Here is an 18634-nt window from a genome sequence, read left to right as displayed (position 1 = left end):
GTTATATAGGGTGTGAGTGGGTGCGTCAGCTTTTGTGGATTATGTCATCAGTGATGTCATTTGAGATGGCTGCAAAGATAACAATTGATGGACAGAATGCTGAACAATGTCATACATTCACCCCATTGCAGAGATCTGAACCTAAATCCATTGTTTTTTTGCTCCCCATGCATTCCAGTTTTAACCGAGCCATATGCAAACCAGTCTTGACCCTGTGCCCAAAGGGAACAGTCCAGCCCGAACTACCAGGCCAGGACCTCCCTGGACAGGAAAACAAGCATCCTATGACCGGTATCAGGGTTTCACTGCTCATCAGCCAGGATAGCATGACTCCAGTGGCATGGAGAACACAGGACCCACGTTTTGTCATTTGAGATGTCATCAGCGATGTCATCAGTGATGCCACTGACCAGGTCATGAGTGATGTAATATGTGAGGTCATAAGCAGTGCATTGTGGGACGCTTGTTATAGTTCGCTCATTAACTATAACAGCTGAAGTTCTCTGTTTTTTTATGAGTGACACCGGAGCCTAACTATAACATCTCTGTAACCTATGGTTTTTTTCAGTGAATTTCTATCTTTTTTTTCCATTTCCTAACTATAACATCCCTGTAACCTTTGGTTATTTTCAGTGAATTTCTAAGGTTTTTTAAATACTAATTCCTAACTATAATGCCCCTTTAACCTTTGTTTTTTTCAGTGAATTTCTATGGTTTTTCAACTAGTAGTTGTGTTTGCAGAGTGGTGGAGAAAGGAGGCTGGGCCTCCGACCACCTCTCAGTAGTCACACTGTTTATGACTTACAGGAGGTACCAGGAGGGCTTCTTGGCCCCCAAGGTCCCTCGAGAGTAAAGTGGACTTCATCCACCAACTAGAAGTGTACCATGAGCCGCGTTTGCAGAGTGGTGGAGAAGGGGGGCGTGGCCTCCAAATGCCTCTTAGCAATCCCACTGTGTGTAACTTACTAGGGGTGACCGGGGGGGTATTTGGCCCCCAAGGATGTCCTTTGGGGCCAACTATTCCTTCTGTTACTTCCAGTAAGTTCCACACAGCAGGATTGCTGAAAGGTTGTCAGAGGTCGCTCCCCCTTTCTCCACCACCCTGAAAACATGCCTGCTGGTGCACTACCAGTAGGGGCATAAAGTCCCCGTGGGCTCCAGAGGGTACTTGGGGGCCAACATCTCTTTCGGGAAATCCCACACAGTGGGTTTGATGAAAGGTGTTCAGTCGCCAAGCCCCCTTTCTCCACCACTCTGCAAAGGTACCTTCAGGTGCTCTACTAGTTGCTGGGATGAAGTTCCCTTGGCTCTTGAGGGACCTTGAGGGCCAACTACCCCTCCTCTCACCTCCAGTAAGACCCACACAGCTGGATTGCTGAGAGGATGTCTAAGGCCATACACCTTTCTCCACCACTCTGCAAACATGCAGCACACATGGAGAAGTGTGGCTCAGGGGTTAGAGGCAGCAGACCCGGAAGCTGAGATCGGTCCTGGACCAGGGTTCAATTCCCCGCCTCGGCGGGTCTTGGGCTAAAAATTCCACGGACTCGATAATTCTCGCCCCGGTGCCTCCTCGACTCACGGGTTCACACTCTGCGACTCTGGGCAATAGCTTGCTTAATCTCCACAACGGCCCCTTGCGGCGGGATGCCTGACTTTCACCTTGTGGATACCCTGCTATCTCACAGGGGAATACCAGGAAGGGTTCCCTAAGCAAGCGCCGGGAAACCCACTGCGGGTAGCTGTGCGCTATATAAGCTCAACTACATTTACACATTTACATTTACATGCCTCCTGGTGCACTACAGGCTGGGGGAAGTAGTCCACCTTAGTCCTGAGGCCCTCAGGAGTAAAGTGGAATTAATTCCCAACTAGAAGCATGCCAAGAGGCACGTTTGAAGAGTGGTGGAGAAAAGAGGCATTGCATCCAAGTCCTCTCAGCAATCCTGCTGTCTGTTACTGGAGGTTACAGAAGGGGACCCCAAAGACCCTCAGCATCTAAGGTGACTTTGTCCATCAACCACCACTGTACCAGGAGGTGCATTTGCCAAGTAGTGGTAAAGGGGGCATGGCCTCCAGCGATTCCAAGTGCAGAAACACGGCATGGGTCCAGCACACATGGCCACAAAGCAAAGAAGTACTTAAATCATTGCTGATGTAATTGTTTAATTAAGTGATTTTACCTACCAAACACTTCAGTGCGTGTCTCTTGTTTAACTCCTTTACCCTTTTCGCCACTTGTCATCCTCTGCCCTTGCTTTCATTTTGCACATACATGTTGCTCTGCGTTTGTTTGTCTGTACTCTACCACTGCAGAAACATCTGCAAGCGGCTTCCAGAGACACCTATCATTTTAATTTGCATGCAAACGCCAACCCCAGGGCGATTACCTCTGTCCCTTTATACACAGGACATTTTAAACGAGTCAGGGTGACTAACCGATGCAAGCCCCCAACCACAATGGCTTTCGATTTAAAATCAAGGTCAGATTGCGTGGCACTCAGAACAAGCATTGGCATAGTCAATTGGTCTTGCCTTTGGGACCTTATAAGTATTTAGTTATGCAGCACATATCCTAACAGCATCAACATTAACTGTTGCATAGCTAAACACTTATAAGGTCCCAAAGCTGAGACCTATTGGCTATGCCAATGCTTGTTTTCTGTGTGAGAGAGATTGAGTTCGCTCCTGAGAAGGATGCAGCAGGACCTTATGAGTGGGGAGGAGGAGAAGGAGGAAGAGCCTGGGAGGGCTGGTGTTTTAAACAAGCACGGCGTAAACACAGAGTTTCAAAGCACACACCATGTTTAATCTTTGTACGAGATTTTTTCCCTCTTTGGTGGCACAGTGTGCAAATTATTTGTATGGCATATTATCTGCTGGGCATGTAACAATGCTGTCCAAGAAGAGTATTTAATGAGAAAGGCTCAGAGACCAAAACATGAGCCTTTCTAGAAGGTCTAAGATCGGTGTTGTGGAAATAACAAAAACAACAAGATAAAGGCACGCAAGCAGCATGCGCGTCATTGCTCGTTCCCATGGCAATATTTCATGGGGCGGGGATTTGATCATGTTAATTCAGCTGGAGTTACTTCAGGCACACAACATTTTCTAACAAAGTGTGAAACATCTATGGTATTACATGGGAGGAGTGGGTTGAGCTATGTGGGTACACCGGTCGGGGGCAGGCGTGGGGTGCTTCTGAAGTGATGTTAATGGATGGTGTATTATGGTGTAAAGAAACAAAATGTATGCATAAAGTAGCAAATGCTGCTGTGGAGCGGGGACATGCTTATATTAATTCAGCCAGAGTGACTTGGGGCGAACAACATTCGTTAGTAAGTGGGAAAATCTAATTCATTCCAGGGGAGGAGGGGAGGTAGCTTCATGGGTACACCGGTTGCGTGGCAGGATCTGTGAGTCGCAACAAAAAGCTGACAAGAAGGGCGGGGGTCAAGGGAGGAGGTAATGCAAGCAGAGGTTACGAGAAGGGCCGGGTTGATGACGAAAGTGATGAAAACAGAGGGGGAGAAGGGAGGGGGGAGTGCGAGCAAACCAGCACGAGTCACAGCAATCTGCATTGGAGAGGCGGAGCGAGACGCTTCTGCCCATAATCGCAAGCTGGTGGCCAAGCCTTTGCTAGCAGCACTTTTAAAACCTGCTTACAAAATGTCTTGCAGGGCAGCGCATGCGCTGACTCAGCGAGACCTCAAAAAGCTGTCTTCCCTTTCCCAAGGGAAGCTTCATGCACCATATCTTAATGGGGTTTCTGCGTGTGGTGAAGGTCTCTACCCCTTATCCCCACCCTCGAGCCTTCTTAGTGGTTAAAAGCAGGTTTTGCTTCAGTTGCTTGAGGCCTGCTGCCATTCCCATCGGCGTTCTGTCACCTACACTATTGCCCGAATTTGTATGACGCTCTTCTACCTTTATGGGGCGCTTTAAATCTTGTTCTGTGAATATTTTGAATGCGGGACTGGCTGACCCCCGACTCATTGGCTACTGATTGTTTTAGGGACTAGGTTCTCCCGGCTGCCAATTTCTTTGGGATTAGGAATGGAGCTATGGGGCTTTTTTAAAAAACAAATTTATTTCTGTTTATTATTTTCATGTGTACAAAGAACAACATCAGCATCATTACAAGCATTTTAAAACACAGTTTGGGTTCCTCTACATTCATAGTACTTATAACTTTAGATTTCCGGTCAAATCTCAGTAAGTGCACAACACGGAATCGATCAGGTAACAAAGGATGCTTGTTTTTCAACATAACGTTAAACAGTTATATAATTACTCTACATTCCCATCACTTTTTTACCGATTAGTTACATATATATATGACAAGGCTGCCCCCCCCTTAAAACATACAAAAGAACTAAGCCAAGGTGTCCACAGTGTCATCCCCTTTATGCACAATGCCATCTCCATCTCCCAGTGACCCATTCTCTTGCCATTCTATCGCATAAGTATGTCTGTACAGAGCTATGGCGAACCTCGTGGGTGTGCAATCAGAGAGCACTTCAAAGGGGCCCATATATCCTTGGGTCTGGAGGCAGTAGGTAGCAGTTCGGCATATGTTGTGAGAAGCTCTTGGCGTCAATCCAACTCTTAAATTTAGGTGCCCATCCCCTACCCCAAAGACACGCCACCCTCCTCTTAGCCATGAGCAGCGCAAGGGCGACATATTTGCGATGCTCCGCCAGTAGGGGCTTGACATAGCCTAACAGGGCCATCAGTGGGGTAGGCTCCACATGTGTATTTATCATCAATGCCAGAGCGTTGAAGACCTGCACCCAGAAGTCGTTCACCCCGGACACTCCCACGCCAAATGCAAAATGTCAGCACCATCATTGCGACACCTATCACATCTGTCCGAATCTCTTAGTTTATGTTTGTGCATCCTGGCTGGGGTGTAGTAGGATCTGTGCAGGAATTTATAATATATTATACAGAGCTCAAAACCCGCTCAATCTGCGAGCAACAGAACTCCCATTGATCATCCGTTAGGACAAAACCCAACTCCTCCCCCCACCTCGTGCGGGACATTGTAGCTGGTTATTCCCTCTGTGTGCTATATATCAGAGAGACTAGGCGTTTAGCTGTGGTAGTCTTTAGCAGCAGCTGAAATGGTGCTAGTACTTGCGGTTCAGCAGGGAAATCCAGGGTAATATATCGTATCCCTTTTCTAAGCCGGATGAACAGAAAAACATCAAATGGGGTTTGTTGTGTGCCCTGAAACATAGGCTCAACAGTGCAGAATTGGCCGTTATGATATAAGTCCCCCCAGGTGCGGATGTGGGTTCACTATTTGAAATTATGAAAAATGGTCTCCTGGAGAAGTGGCATGGTCGGGTGGTAAGTGAGAGGCAATAGCGGTGAATATAACATGGGGACGTTCAACATGTGCCTTATGCATTGCCACGCTGCGAACGTACAAGTGAGGGTGGTCGGCACCTTGTCTCTAGCTCCAACAGGTTCATATATGACACCATCTATTGGGATGGGGTGTGCAAGCCAGTGTTCCGCCGCAACTTGCGGCATATACCTTGGCTGCTCCACCCAAAACCATGCATAATGGGCTTGTGCACTCATATAGTATAATTCAAAATTTGGTATTCCAAACCCTCCCTGTGAGAAAGGTCAAATCATTATATTCCATTGCAATCTCGGATGTTTGCCGCCCCACACAAGGCGCGTCCGCTCCGATTTTAGCGTCTTAAAGAAGAAGGCCCCCGGGTAGTACAGAATATTTAAAAAGAGCTAAAGCAGTTGGGGGAGCACCACCATTTTAATTAAGGATGCCTGACCCACCATGGAGAGGGGTAAAGCTATCCAGCGAGTGACGCATTCTGTAATCCGGGTCATGGCTGTCCCATAATTCAATCGCATAAGTTCATCTTTGTCTCTAGTAATTCGTATCCCCAGGTATCTCAGTTCCTCTTCACACCACTCCAACGGATAGTCCAGCGGGAAGCAAGCTGTTACAGTCGTCAGAGGGAAAATATTCAACTTCCCCCAATTAATTTGGATCCCGACAGTTTCCCAAACACTATAAACTCCCTTAGGAGTGGGTTCAGATTTTGCTGTGGGTCCCGAATGTAGAGGGTAATGTCGTCTGCATAGAGAGATATGAGTATTTGGCACATATTGCACCTCGTGGCCTTATTATTGTGGTGTTGAGTTCCCCTAGTGATTTGGAACGGTTGCGATGTGTGCCCATTAAAAAGTACCTTGGTGACCGGCATGCAGTATAATAATTGGATCCACGAGAGGAGTAGGGGTGGAAAGCCCATCCGCAACATTACCCCAAAGATGTAGTCCCACTCTATAGAGTCAAAAGCCTTGGTGGCATCTAAAAAACCGCAGCTAGGGGACGGTCTGGCGAGACATTATTCAAAATGGCAAAAAGTGTTTTCAAATTATGGGAGGTGGACCTCCAAGACATGAAGCCCGACTGGTCAGGGAGGATCAAGTTCTCCATCAGCAGACTCAGTTGAGTTGCAATCATTTTCGCTAATATGTTGGCATAAAAAGTAAGCAGGGAGAGCGGCCTGTAGGAGTCGCAGTCCAAGTCATCAGCCCTATTTGTAGTATAGAGTCAATGTCCCTTCCATATCTTTAATTTCCAATATATAATTAGAGCAGCGAGGTTGTCTAATCTTGTGTGCTAGGGCCTTACATGGCCTATCCCCTTCTCCGTAACTTCTGGCCACCCAGTATTTGCCCCTAAACCGCGTTTCCCTCTGCGCCTCCTCCATGTACTCTGTAAGTGTGTCCCTGAACTTAGCTTGGGCAGAGCCATTTGGCCTCGCAGCAAGCTCCACTTTCAGCGTTTTAAGCTCTATTTCTAATCTCCGCAGTATGTTAAGTTTATCTTTAAGGACACCGGCCCCCTTCGATATACAGTGCCCGCGGACCGTGACCATAAATGCCTTCCAAATAATTTCGACACTGTTCACAGAGTCTTTGTTACGCGTGAAGAAATCTTGTATCTCTACACGCAGCTCTTCCTGAAAGACAGTGTCAAGTAAAATGGGGGCATGGAGCTGCCAACTACTGCGCGGTGTGTCAAAGTCAGAAGAAGAAAGCGTGAGCAGTACCTGGGCACGATCCGAGTACATTCTGGCTAAGTGCTGTTCTCGGGTAATTGCAGGGGCTCATCCTCGGGACACCAAACAGTAATCTAATCTCAACCCATGATGTTGCTTGTGCCATGAAGTGCGTACCGTCCTGTGTATGTAGATGGGCATGTCTCCAAGCATCAATCAGCTGATAGGTGTTTATTGTGTCTTGTACAGTTGTGCGTGCTTTGGTGTAGTGATTAGGGGCGGGATGTGACCTGTCTACGCTAGGATAATATGTAACATTGAAATCGCCACCCCAAATGACATGCGTAGAGCCCACCTCAAAAATCTTGGCCCACAGAGAGGTATAAAAGTCCGGGTCATCTGTATTCGGCCCGTAACAGCAGGCCAATGTGACAGAGATTGATCCTAGTCTCCCCCATGTTAGGCAGTAGCGGCCCTGCGAGTCCCATGTAGTTCCCGCCAAATGGAATGGTACCTGTTTTTTTATAAGGATCGCTGTTCCCCTTGCGTATGAGGAGTAAGAGGAGAAGATTCTATGCTCCGCCCATTTACTTGCAAAGCTGTTTGATTTCTGAGGTGCAACGTGAGTCTCTTGTATCATAGCTATATGCATGTGATGTCTGTCCAAGTATGCCAGTATGTGCCTTTTTTTCCTGGGATCTCCCAAGCCCCTAACATTCCTCGTGATGAAATTCAGTGCCTTAGCCATACTTTAGGAAATATAGTATCTTTCTGCATATCGACGATGCAATGTGACCCAAATCCTCTGTGTTAAAATAAGTCTGATGCAGTGCACCTTTGATGCTTACCAATTACCTCACCTGCCATCCTCCCATGTCCTTGGAGGTCAACACCCTGATGCAGAGGTGTCATACAACAAACAAACCAACCCTCCCCTCTCCCACCCCCACCCACTGAAGCAACCCCAACTTGCCAGAAATAGTTTCCCTTCCACCCACCCCGAACCCCAACTTAAGGAAGAACAGTCCGACAGTTCCTGCAAGCAGTTTACTGCTTTCAATCTCAGGGGAATACCCATTGGGAGCCATCTCTAGGTGGCAACACAGACACCCCTCGTCCCCCGAGCCCTCCGCAGCTGTGTCACCCGGGCTCCTGAGGGGGGGGGGCCCGGTGCGAGTTGAAACTAGCTCAAATGGCCCGCCATACAAAGAGCATGTGTGGTTCCTGACTCAGAGTCTGCTACCAAGCATCAGTTCTATTGAGGCCACATTTGGAATGGCCGGCTGCGGTGCAGGTTGTGTTATTGCGAATCTTCTTCCGCTCCCATTGATGAAGACTGTTGCAAAGCCCCCAGACTTCCACCGGGTCGATTCATGCATTTCACATGTTTCAGGAAGTCCTCAACTTGCTGCGGATTGATGAAGAACCGCTGCTTCCCCTGATGTGTGACCCTGAGATGTGCCGGGTGCAACAGCGCATAATCAATTTACGCTTTCCACAGCTTTTACTTGACTTCAATAAACTTACACCTCTCCTCCTGGACAATGGGTGTAAAGTTCAGGTAGATGGAGAACGTCTTACCATCGTAGGAAAGAGTCTGTTTACTTCTTGCTGCTCGAAAGGCCACACCACGATCTCTGTAATTCAACAGTCTCGCTATTATGGGACGTGGAGTGCCACCCGGCAATGGGCGCGGCCCAAGTGACCTATGAGCCCACTCTACTATGAACTGGCTGGAGAAGGATTCTGCTCCAATGGCAGCTATCAGCATTTTTTCGACATATTCTTCCATTCTCTGTGTTGGTCGACTCGGGAATTCCCAGTACGCGGATATTATTTCATCTGCTGCGAGCTTCTAAGTCCTGTTCCTTTTAATGAATTTTTAAATGTTTCTTTTTATAAATAAAATTATTTTTATGAATAAAATTCTTGAACAAGACATACGCCTTGGCTATGTAATATATAGCTTTAGATTGTAAGTGCTTTTTGTGGTTCCACTTGAGACGGGGGAGTTTGGAGTGTATGAGAAACTGTATGATTTAAATCCTTATGAGACTTCTATTGAATCTTTCTGAATATTTAAAACTGAAGTCAAATTCCAGAAAAATTAAGAGTATAGAAAATCAAGGGAACCTTTGCGTTTGTTAATACTATTTACCCTGTTCCCTTGGTATTAAAGGGGTTACTCTCTTTCTCTTTATATTGAAGCTAAGACTGGCCAGGTTGCTCCTTCTCTGCTGAGCAGACTAAGCCTCACATGTTCTGTGATATAGGGTAGGGAGCCCTTAAACATATTAATGTGTTCTTGGTAGGTTAATAGGACTTCTAAGTCCACGTATGGGAAATACTCATCAGGTGGTTCATCTTCAATGTATTAATTAATTAGCCGTCTGTGCGCATCTGCAGGCGGGAATTTAACGCAAGAATAGAATACTCTGTTCTGAATGCTTCGTATACCTCAACCACAAATGTAAAATCTCCACCCGTTGCCGGGAGGCCATGTTGCGGCAATTTCATGGTAACTGCCTTTCTGCAATTTTCTGAAATATTTAGTAAAAATATCTGTTCTCCAATGTTTTCGTTCTGTTCGGTCATTGTTAGAGCAGTAGTACTTAGCCAAGAGATATGGTTTGCACAGTGTGGGAACTTCAAAACATCCAAGCTTGATTTAACCAACAGCCAATACATAGGGCATAGCTGCGGACGTCTTTGGTTAAAATGTGAATAGGGGTCTCTAAGAAAGCATGACTGAACTTCTCAGATTTGACCGTTAAATAAGAGCCTAACCAATGGTGGCGATAACAAACTAAAGGCTTGGTGTCAAGACTGATTCCAGATACCCCCTCAGGATATGTTGTCCTATAGACCATCTAGCTCACAGTGCCACCGTAAGCTACTCTAACCTACCAGGGCGCGAATAGTTTCTGCCAACCACTGAACATGACTACCTGATTCCTCAGGAATCACAGAAACAATACAGAACCTTTAGATCAGTCACACGGGCTTACTTATTCTCAGATGAGTATACAGAGAATACAAAGTGGGACATTTTCAATAATATTTATTGAACCAACATTATTCTTGCATAAAATATGTGTGCTGCAATGATTAGTAGACAGAAACAGATAAACTTGATTGCAAGCTCCAAAAGCTTGAATAATAGATATTATTCTACCATGGTGCTAAACAATTGTATATAATGCTAGCATATAAACAAGGCAGTAATCTAGTGTACTCTGTGAACCCTACAAAAAGTGTACCTAGGGTGTGTGTAGGTTTAGAGCCAAAAATCCCCCCACGGGATGATCCAACCCCATTAACTCATGCGACAGAGTGAAGGACACCATCTTGGTCACGAATTGGACACCCCTCACGAGATGTCAGACCCGCGTCAGCATGCAAGCACCCTCTGTATCTGCGGAAGTACGTCATCTACTAATGTATCAGGATGCTCAATTTTTATAATAATAATAAAGAAATTTATCAAGCGCATGGTTACGCCATCTCGGCGTGTCCCCGCGCTAAGGTGAAACAGAGTGGCAGCGACCCGGCTCCAGGCCTCAGCATTAGCTTAGTCAGGGACCAAGTGGGTTTTAAGCGCCTTCCTAAACCTAACTTAATTGTTCTGAGGAAGGTGGTGCGCACAGCAAGATCCACCGAAACGCATCGACTTGGATTCATTTGAATGTTTTTATAATGTATTGTAAAAACCTATATTAATTTGGTCTTGATTTGAGTGTTTGAATAACATGTTGCATCAATTTGGATTATAGTGTATACACACACAGTGAACATCTACAAAGAAAGTATATATACACCTGATCCTTTTAATACATTTTTAAATGTTTCTTTTTATAAATAAAATTCTTTTTATAAATAAAATTCTTGAACAAGACATATGTCTTGGCTACGTAATATATAGCTTTAGATTGTAAGTGCTTTTTGTGGTTCCACTTGAGACGGGGGAGTTTGGAGTGTATGTGAAACTGTATGATTTAAATCCTTATGAGACTTCTATTGAATCTTTCTGGATATTTAAAACTGAAGTCAAATTCCAGAAAAATTAAGAGTATAGACAGTCTTAGCTTCATACACACCGGATCCATACGTCGCAGCCCTAACATCAGCAGGAACGTGCACATTTTACAGAGATTTAGTAAACTTTTACAGAAATCTAACACAATACGTAATGAGAACAGTGATAGTTCAAAACAGCTTTAATCGGTGTAAAATGTACATCCATAAAAGCATACTCATAAAAACCATTAATAAAATTGATCACGGGTACAAATATAACATTTAAAATTTCAATTCATTTACAATTAATTTTTCATAGAGATTTCAGGGGATCATTAATCAAAATATATCAGAGGTCGCAAACAGGAAATAGTGCCACACACAAATATCATATCAATGTAAGTGTCTGCAGATATTTTACTAATTAATATGATCACTTTTCTCATACAGTAATACATCTAAGTGTGCTAATTCCTTCCTATGCATTACTGCCCTTAATATACGAACAACAGTGCAAATAATCTTCACATTGTCCAGACTACATAGAAAGTTAAAAGCATTTTTATAATTATAAAACCTATTCGTTAAAAAAAGAGGTTTTTAAAACAGACTTCCGAATATCACTGTACAAGGTACAGGACCGTATAAAGTGTAGTGTGGACTGGGGGTTTCTTCCATTACATGGGCAGTTTGCTAAATTGTACAGACCCATTTTCTTGTCACGAAAAGCAGGTAAATAGTGTATTGTGCCAAATCTTAACCGTGTTAAATACAATCTGTGTTGGGCATTTCTTGTCATTATAAGATATGTCTGTATACCCTGCACAGAAGGGATTTGACTGTAAGCAGTAACACTATGTTTATGATTTACCTCATTAGTTCTAATACAGGCCATGGCCGAGATATATCTTGACTTCAACTCGGTTTTACTGATGTCTAATATAGATGTTAAATCCCTTTTGTCAAAGTCTATCATACAATCTGTCAGTAACTTTTGGATACACTCAAGCCATGGAATTCTTTTCCAGTGATCAAGAGCCAGGCAGTCCATTATTATGTCCGTTGTAAATTTTGTCTCTTCTTTTACCCACAAACCTCACCAGAGTGTAAGGCCCATGACAGTTCAACCCGTGGGCGCTGCTCAGGCTACTTAACCACACGTGGTTACAACAAGTAGTAGCCCGCAAACACTGAATGCCATTATGGGAAAGGTTCCCACCAGCCAGGAGCAAATTCCGTTTTGGATAGTACAAAAACAGCACAGCTTGAAGCAGTCTTTCCCCATACAGGCCCTGAGGAATAACAGAATACTAACATGTATCTTGATACAGGGGATGGCTTCCAAGTTAGAAGATTGCACCACTTGGGGTAGATTCTTAGATGCTGTGTACACCAGAACACATGGCACCCCTTCAATAGCATTCATGCCTGATGTATTGAAACAGATTCAGAATGAGTAAGGGTTGATCATGCCATAGATCTGGGAATTAAACTGATGACAATTTCGCCCTGTTATCCACCATTATGTTGAGTGGCATAAAAGAGGAGGCAGCAGCAGTGGCTATACTAATGCCTGAGGGAATTCAATCCTGCACAACAGGAACGCTAATTACCTAAGATTAGCGAAGATACATATGCCTCTCTAGGCCGAGATAATCTGGGAGCCAAACCTGGGAAATCAATAGTTAGGAGTAGCTCTAAGAGAGATAACTCTAAGCAACCACCCAATTCTTCAAAGTTTCAATAGAAGCCCATGTTAACACCAGAACATGGGCTTCTATTGAAATTCTCAAGGGCATATTATCAAGCCCATTATCGCCGCTTTAGAAGCAGAATGATTTGTTTGCTTAATTGCAATGTTCTGGATCAAAAACAAATCTTTAGGTTGATGCAAGGCAAAGCAATGGGCTCAAGGTGTGCTCACTGTTGTGCCAATCCATTTATGGTATTGTATGATGAGCAGTAGGCCTAAATGAGGAGGTGATGACTTCTGGTTACAAATGTAAATTTAAGTGAACCAGTCAGCAACAAGCAAAGAGGAGAGGAAGCAATCGGAATTTAGGCTGCATGAAATAGAAACATTCTGACATAATGATGTTGACTCTTTTCCCAATTGACAAGCTAATTACAAAAAAATTGAAACATTCAATTCTGCTCAAAATTATTTTTGAGAATAATGACCTTTTGATTGTCAGCCATGACTAGGTTTAGCAAAATATGCACATCTTGGGTTTTAAGATGGAATAGCACCATGGCAACTCAACATTCTGCTGCACTCCAGAGTTAGGATATGAATCCTGAGGAAGATCAAATTATATTTTAAAGATATAACCAGTGTTAATATTTTAGCTCCTGAATCAATGATTTACAGAGAATAGAATTGAGCAGTAGCAGAGCTTCAAAGGAAACATCTGTGGTGCCTTATATTGAATGTATCAGAGTCCAATTGAGAGGAAAGTATATACTTCTTATTTCTCAAGTAACTGTAATAGTTGAGTAATTCTACTACCATGAGTAATTATAAGTGTTAGCTGATCATATATTAGGGTTTAGAAAAATAAATGTAATAATTTTAAATGTATATGGGTATTTTAATGTCCTTTGATTTGCACCATTGTGCTGTATGTTTTTCTTTTCTTGTGTCACTGTACATATTGTACAGATTATCCTCTGTCCGTCATCATCCTCCTTCACATCACCTTTTACTCTGCTCAGTATTAGCCTTTCTAAATTCTTCACACTTTGGTGAAATACTCAATTTTCTACTGTGTCAATAACTCCAATACCATGCCAGATAACATTTTAAACTGGAAAATAAACTTCATTGCCCAAGCAAAAACATCATTTTTGCCCTTCCTCCATCACAGTCTACTTCACATGCTGATGATGCTTGGTGATAGAAATGTTAGTGTCTGTTTCATGCCCCATGCCACAAAAACCTGTAAGCCGGCATATTGCCAGTTGATAAACTTTGTATTCCGTGTTAGGTTAACTCAAAATGTTGTAATAGCTGTAATTGGCAGATCATAATCACTACTGTGCTTCAAACATTATCTCGCAATGCCGGTGCATACATACCTTCTCAATGTTGAACCCTTGCAATGACATGTCCTTCACAGTCTGTCTAAGCATGGCAACGGATGCAATGTTGCTTATGCGAAGTATTTCATGAATTACAGCATTAGTGTATGGAACCCTCTTTCGGTCCTCATACTGGAAGACCTGAGATTCACCAAGAACAGCAGACAACTCCTTCTGAACTTCCTCTGGAGAGAAATATTTTCAGAGGTCAGAGAAATGGTCCGATTATCACCTACAAGTTAATATCTATAATTAGGGCAGTTGTTGCCAGCTACATCTCAATTCAAGTCCACCCAATCCCTAAGTCATAATAGGTCTTTTAAATTCAACTCAAGTCAAAGCCTCTTAAACCATCCGAGCCTTAAGAAATTAAATAACACCTTCAATCTAAATACCAGAGTTTTGCCCTTTCTAGTAATCAGTTTAGTAAAGTTATTGTTTTTTTGTCATTTTCATGTTTTATGAAAGCTTACCAACTTATAGGGCTTGAATATGAAAATGTCCACAATCTATAAAACCAGTAATATCACCCTTAGTGGGTCATTTTCATTAACTTTGGTTTGGATGGTCCCTCCCCCAGTGTTAAAAGCAGAATGATTCTATATGTTCCTCTATGAAACAAAAGCATGAGGTACTTCCAATGCAGAGTTTACTGTCAATTATGAAGTATGCGTGTAGTCCTTCCATGTATAAAGCTGCACAGTGCATTACTATACCCAGACATAAGAAATAATAAATGCATATATAAGTCTGAGTTGACTATATTGTTGTGCCTTCTGAAAAATACTTGTGTGTCTTTATATACATTTGTGTCTGGCAATTGGAATCATTGTCTGGGCATTTGTAGTTTTGTCTCAGCATATTGATTGATGTGCCTGTACATCTGATGGTTGTGGTTGCACGTCTGATAGTCTTGTTGCAGTGACTGTAATTGGACAAATGCAGCTTTGCTTGTGCTTACAAGGGTTACTCCTTGGAATATGGTGGTTTAGCAAGAACATTTGATGGTTGCTGCACCAGGGCAATTTGAAACTGTTCTGTGACATTTGAGACCACACCTGAATGTATGGTGCTGTAAGGATGCATAGATGTCTGAGCTGAGCACAGGATTCTGGCCCTGAGCATATAACCGCTATTATTGGGAATATAAAAGTTGTGTGTAACATATGATTGTTGTGCCTAGGAATCTGTGGATGGATATTTCTGACTGGCTATGGTCATTTGAGGCTGTGCATAATTATAGTATAGGTGTGCCATATTATGGTTGTGTCTGACAAAATTAGGCTGTACCTAAGCATGTTATCCTCTGCCCTTGAAGAAGCTGATTGTATCTGGTATTAGATGGTTATGCTGGGGCATATACTGGTTTGATCTGGACGCACAGTCATTTTGTCTGTACATGTGAGGTGTACCTGGATATTTGCGACTGTGTCTAGGCATAGAATGGAGGTGCCTTGGAGCTTGAGGCTGTATTTTAAAAGATAAGGCTGTACTAGGGAACTTGTGGGAGTTTTTGACTCTTCTTGGGCATTAAACCGTATTTGGATACCTGAGGTTGTGTCTCATAATATGAGTGCTGTACCTGTGTATATTGTTTTAGTGTTGCTGCCCTATGGTGACTCTGCACCTGGCATATAATGCTTGGGCCCAGGTTTATATGTTGCTAGTGACTGATTTTCATTTTGATGGTTTACTCAGCATCAACGGACACTCCACATCCAGTCCTGCTGTGCCAACATCATAAGGTAATGTGCCAACACATACGGTAAACAGAGACTGTACCAAGGTTGGATGATATCACTTTTGCTGCCCCTGGCATTAGGGTAATTGACATAATTGATTGTTTCCCTAAATATGCCCATAGTAATCTATCAACAAGATTATCTGTGAACAGTGCTTGCTTTAAGCACCTGGGACTCTTGTGGAATGCAGTCTGAACTAAGCCCTTGTGCAGAACAGTCAATGAAACATTAATCCCATTTTAGACCTTCATGACCATCAAATAAGATTCGTTATTTTTGTTTGCTAATATACTTAATATGTCCACACCTTGTCTTCTAAATTCATACTGCAGAAAATATAACAAAATAATTCTGTGGGACTCATTGTATTCATCATAAATCCCACCTTGGATTTCTGGGTGATTCACCAAGTAGAGCAGTGCCCAGAGTAAAGCGGTGGAGGTGGTCTCCATCCCAGCTCCAAACAAATCAGACACAAGGCGGATCATGTTATCCTCATCAAATGTGGAGTTGATATCTTGAGAGTCCTGGATTGGAAAAAAAACATTCACATTCAGCAAATATGAAATACTAAATGAGCATAATGTATTGTGAAGATACCCAGCCATGAGGACTGATGAATGAAGGAAAAAAGTTTTGTCTTCTTCAACAAATGCCATTGATGGAAATGAAAGCATCAAACTGTAGAACCAAATTCGATAGAAAAGGACCAGAACCTTCTAATAATGATTACTGGAATTAAACCTTTATTTGAAAATAGGGATTGATAACATTAGATGTTGATGATTGATTGGGGTGAGGTTATAGTCTGCACTCTTAGAAGAGTAGGTAATGAATGTGAACTACCCTTGTCTCGAGGGCAGTGGTTGAAAAGTAGGTCTTTAGTAGTGGCACGTGTGGAATCAGTGACTCGAGTTTGAGGAGGATGGCTAGAGGGTTATCTGCATCATTAACCAAGAAACTCAAACTGTTAGGGCAGATATTACACTTCAGCCACTTAAAAAATCTACAACAATGTCCATGCCTTAATGCTGTAGGTATCAATGGTTTGTTGGGACTGTGTTTGTACATCAGCCCTCAAAGAACTGCGCCAAGGACTTGATATTGATAGCTTACTGAGGTTTGTGGCCAGGTTCCTTTTTACAGACAAATTGGGGTGTTCATAGAGCTGTTTAGATGGTGATTGAAGGCCTCATTTAGAAGGAAAAGTATTTGAACTCTAAGTTAATTTTCTAATTAAGGACTAAGGTGATTCAAGAGTCGTGAACCCAGAGCGCTAAATATTTTGCCACTATATATTGCACATCGAAAGGAGGGCCTTCATTATGAGCTCATGGTTGGTAAAGATCATTGCACAAAACCCTCTTTCTTGCTGAGATCAGATTAAAAAGTGACATGGACTTTACTCCACCCAATGATTACTATGTGAAATAAAGTTTGCATCCCCTGTTGAATTTTTGCAGGTAAAAACTGTCAAAATTGTGCAGTAATGGAGATGCAAATTTTGTGCAGTTACCACCAAAACTCGATTAACTTCCCGATCAGAGGGTGTAATTGGCCGCATGGAGGCCGCCAAGTCTATTGATATTCCTGGCCAATGTATCTGCAGGCTTTGAGGGTGGTGCAAAAAACATTAATATGATTCACTTGACACAGAATCTGGACATTGGTTTTGCAATCTGAGGGGTGTCTGCATTTCTATATTAATTGCTCTCAATCATTGAGACTAGTGGATGATAAAAACAAGAGTTTGATAAGATCCTGGAACACAACAGTCATACAAGTCCCTGTTGTATCATGGTTTATTTGGTGACCACTTTTGTTCCCCACATGTTAGATCAATTTATTGGAGGTAGAATAGACCAGTCAATGTGGCAGCAGTGAATACTCACTTGTGATATTTTAGTTTGGTAGAAATCAATCAAGTCCTGGGGCTCTTCAGACATTCTGTTCTCTTTGTGACTTTTGATTTCCTTCTTCACAAATTCCTCTATAATGGCAAAGCATTTAAAGATAGTGTTATGAGGTCCTGGAAGACGCCGCATCAGCCAGGGGAAAACATCAAAGAGCTGGGGGGAAAGGCATTGGAGTTGATTAAGTACAGTGTCCTTTTTTGTCAATACCTTCAACAAATCATAGTCAATGGAGACAGAGTACTTTCTAAATAATTGTCTCCTTCTAAGATAGATGCATTCTAAATTATTGATAGACATTCATGGAGAGTTTTTCTCTTGTTTATGTGTGTGTATGTGTGTCTAAAACTGAAATTAGCAAGTCTAATATAAAAGAAATAGAACATAAGAGAATTGTGTAGCAGTATGAACCTTACAGCATCAGTGATGCACTGCAGGGATTAGGGAAGAGATATTGAGATTAAACCCTGCCTTCTTACATCTTGGTCCCACTGTGGACTATTACCTTGATTGGCCTCCTCACAAACATACAATTAAATGGTCAGGGACATGTAATACACACTCTGATAAAGGTGTCCTCTCTTCCTTGAAGAAGCACCCATCAGGCTAGTATAAAAGACCACAAAGTAAGAGGGGTGGTTATGTAGCCATTAAGCTTTTCATTATTTCCTTTTCTAGGCTCTGTGAGAAAAGACAGCAAGACTGTGACTGAGGCTGGATTGGAAATGGGTAACACCCCTCCTGGACCAAAGGCAGTAGTCCACTTTCATAGCCAGGCCGACCGGAGGAGCATTACCCCTGCCATCCCTAAAAAGATTTATGAGGGATGGGTGCA

General features: G+C 43.0%; 1 protein-coding gene across 1 annotated transcript in view; it reads right to left on the bottom strand.

Annotated features, from left to right (window-relative positions):
* LOC144792078 (cytochrome P450 2J4-like) overlaps positions 1 to 18634 on the bottom strand; it is a 118324-nt gene that overhangs the window by 26276 nt on the left and 73414 nt on the right. Inside the window, exons 5-7 of the mRNA XM_078666929.1 lie at positions 17779 to 17955; positions 16272 to 16413; positions 14142 to 14329 (exon numbers count right to left, since the gene is read on the bottom strand). Coding sequence (XP_078523055.1) covers positions 14142 to 14329; positions 16272 to 16413; positions 17779 to 17955 — 507 coding nt within the window. The remainder of the gene's footprint in view (positions 1 to 14141; positions 14330 to 16271; positions 16414 to 17778; positions 17956 to 18634) is intronic.

The sequence above is a fragment of the Lissotriton helveticus genome, chromosome 11 (assembly GCF_964261635.1).
Source record: "Lissotriton helveticus chromosome 11, aLisHel1.1, whole genome shotgun sequence".
In the NCBI taxonomy this organism is placed as follows: Eukaryota; Metazoa; Chordata; class Amphibia; order Caudata; family Salamandridae; genus Lissotriton; species Lissotriton helveticus.
Note: the sequence above shows the minus strand (reverse complement) of the source record. Positions and strands in the feature narration are given on the sequence as shown.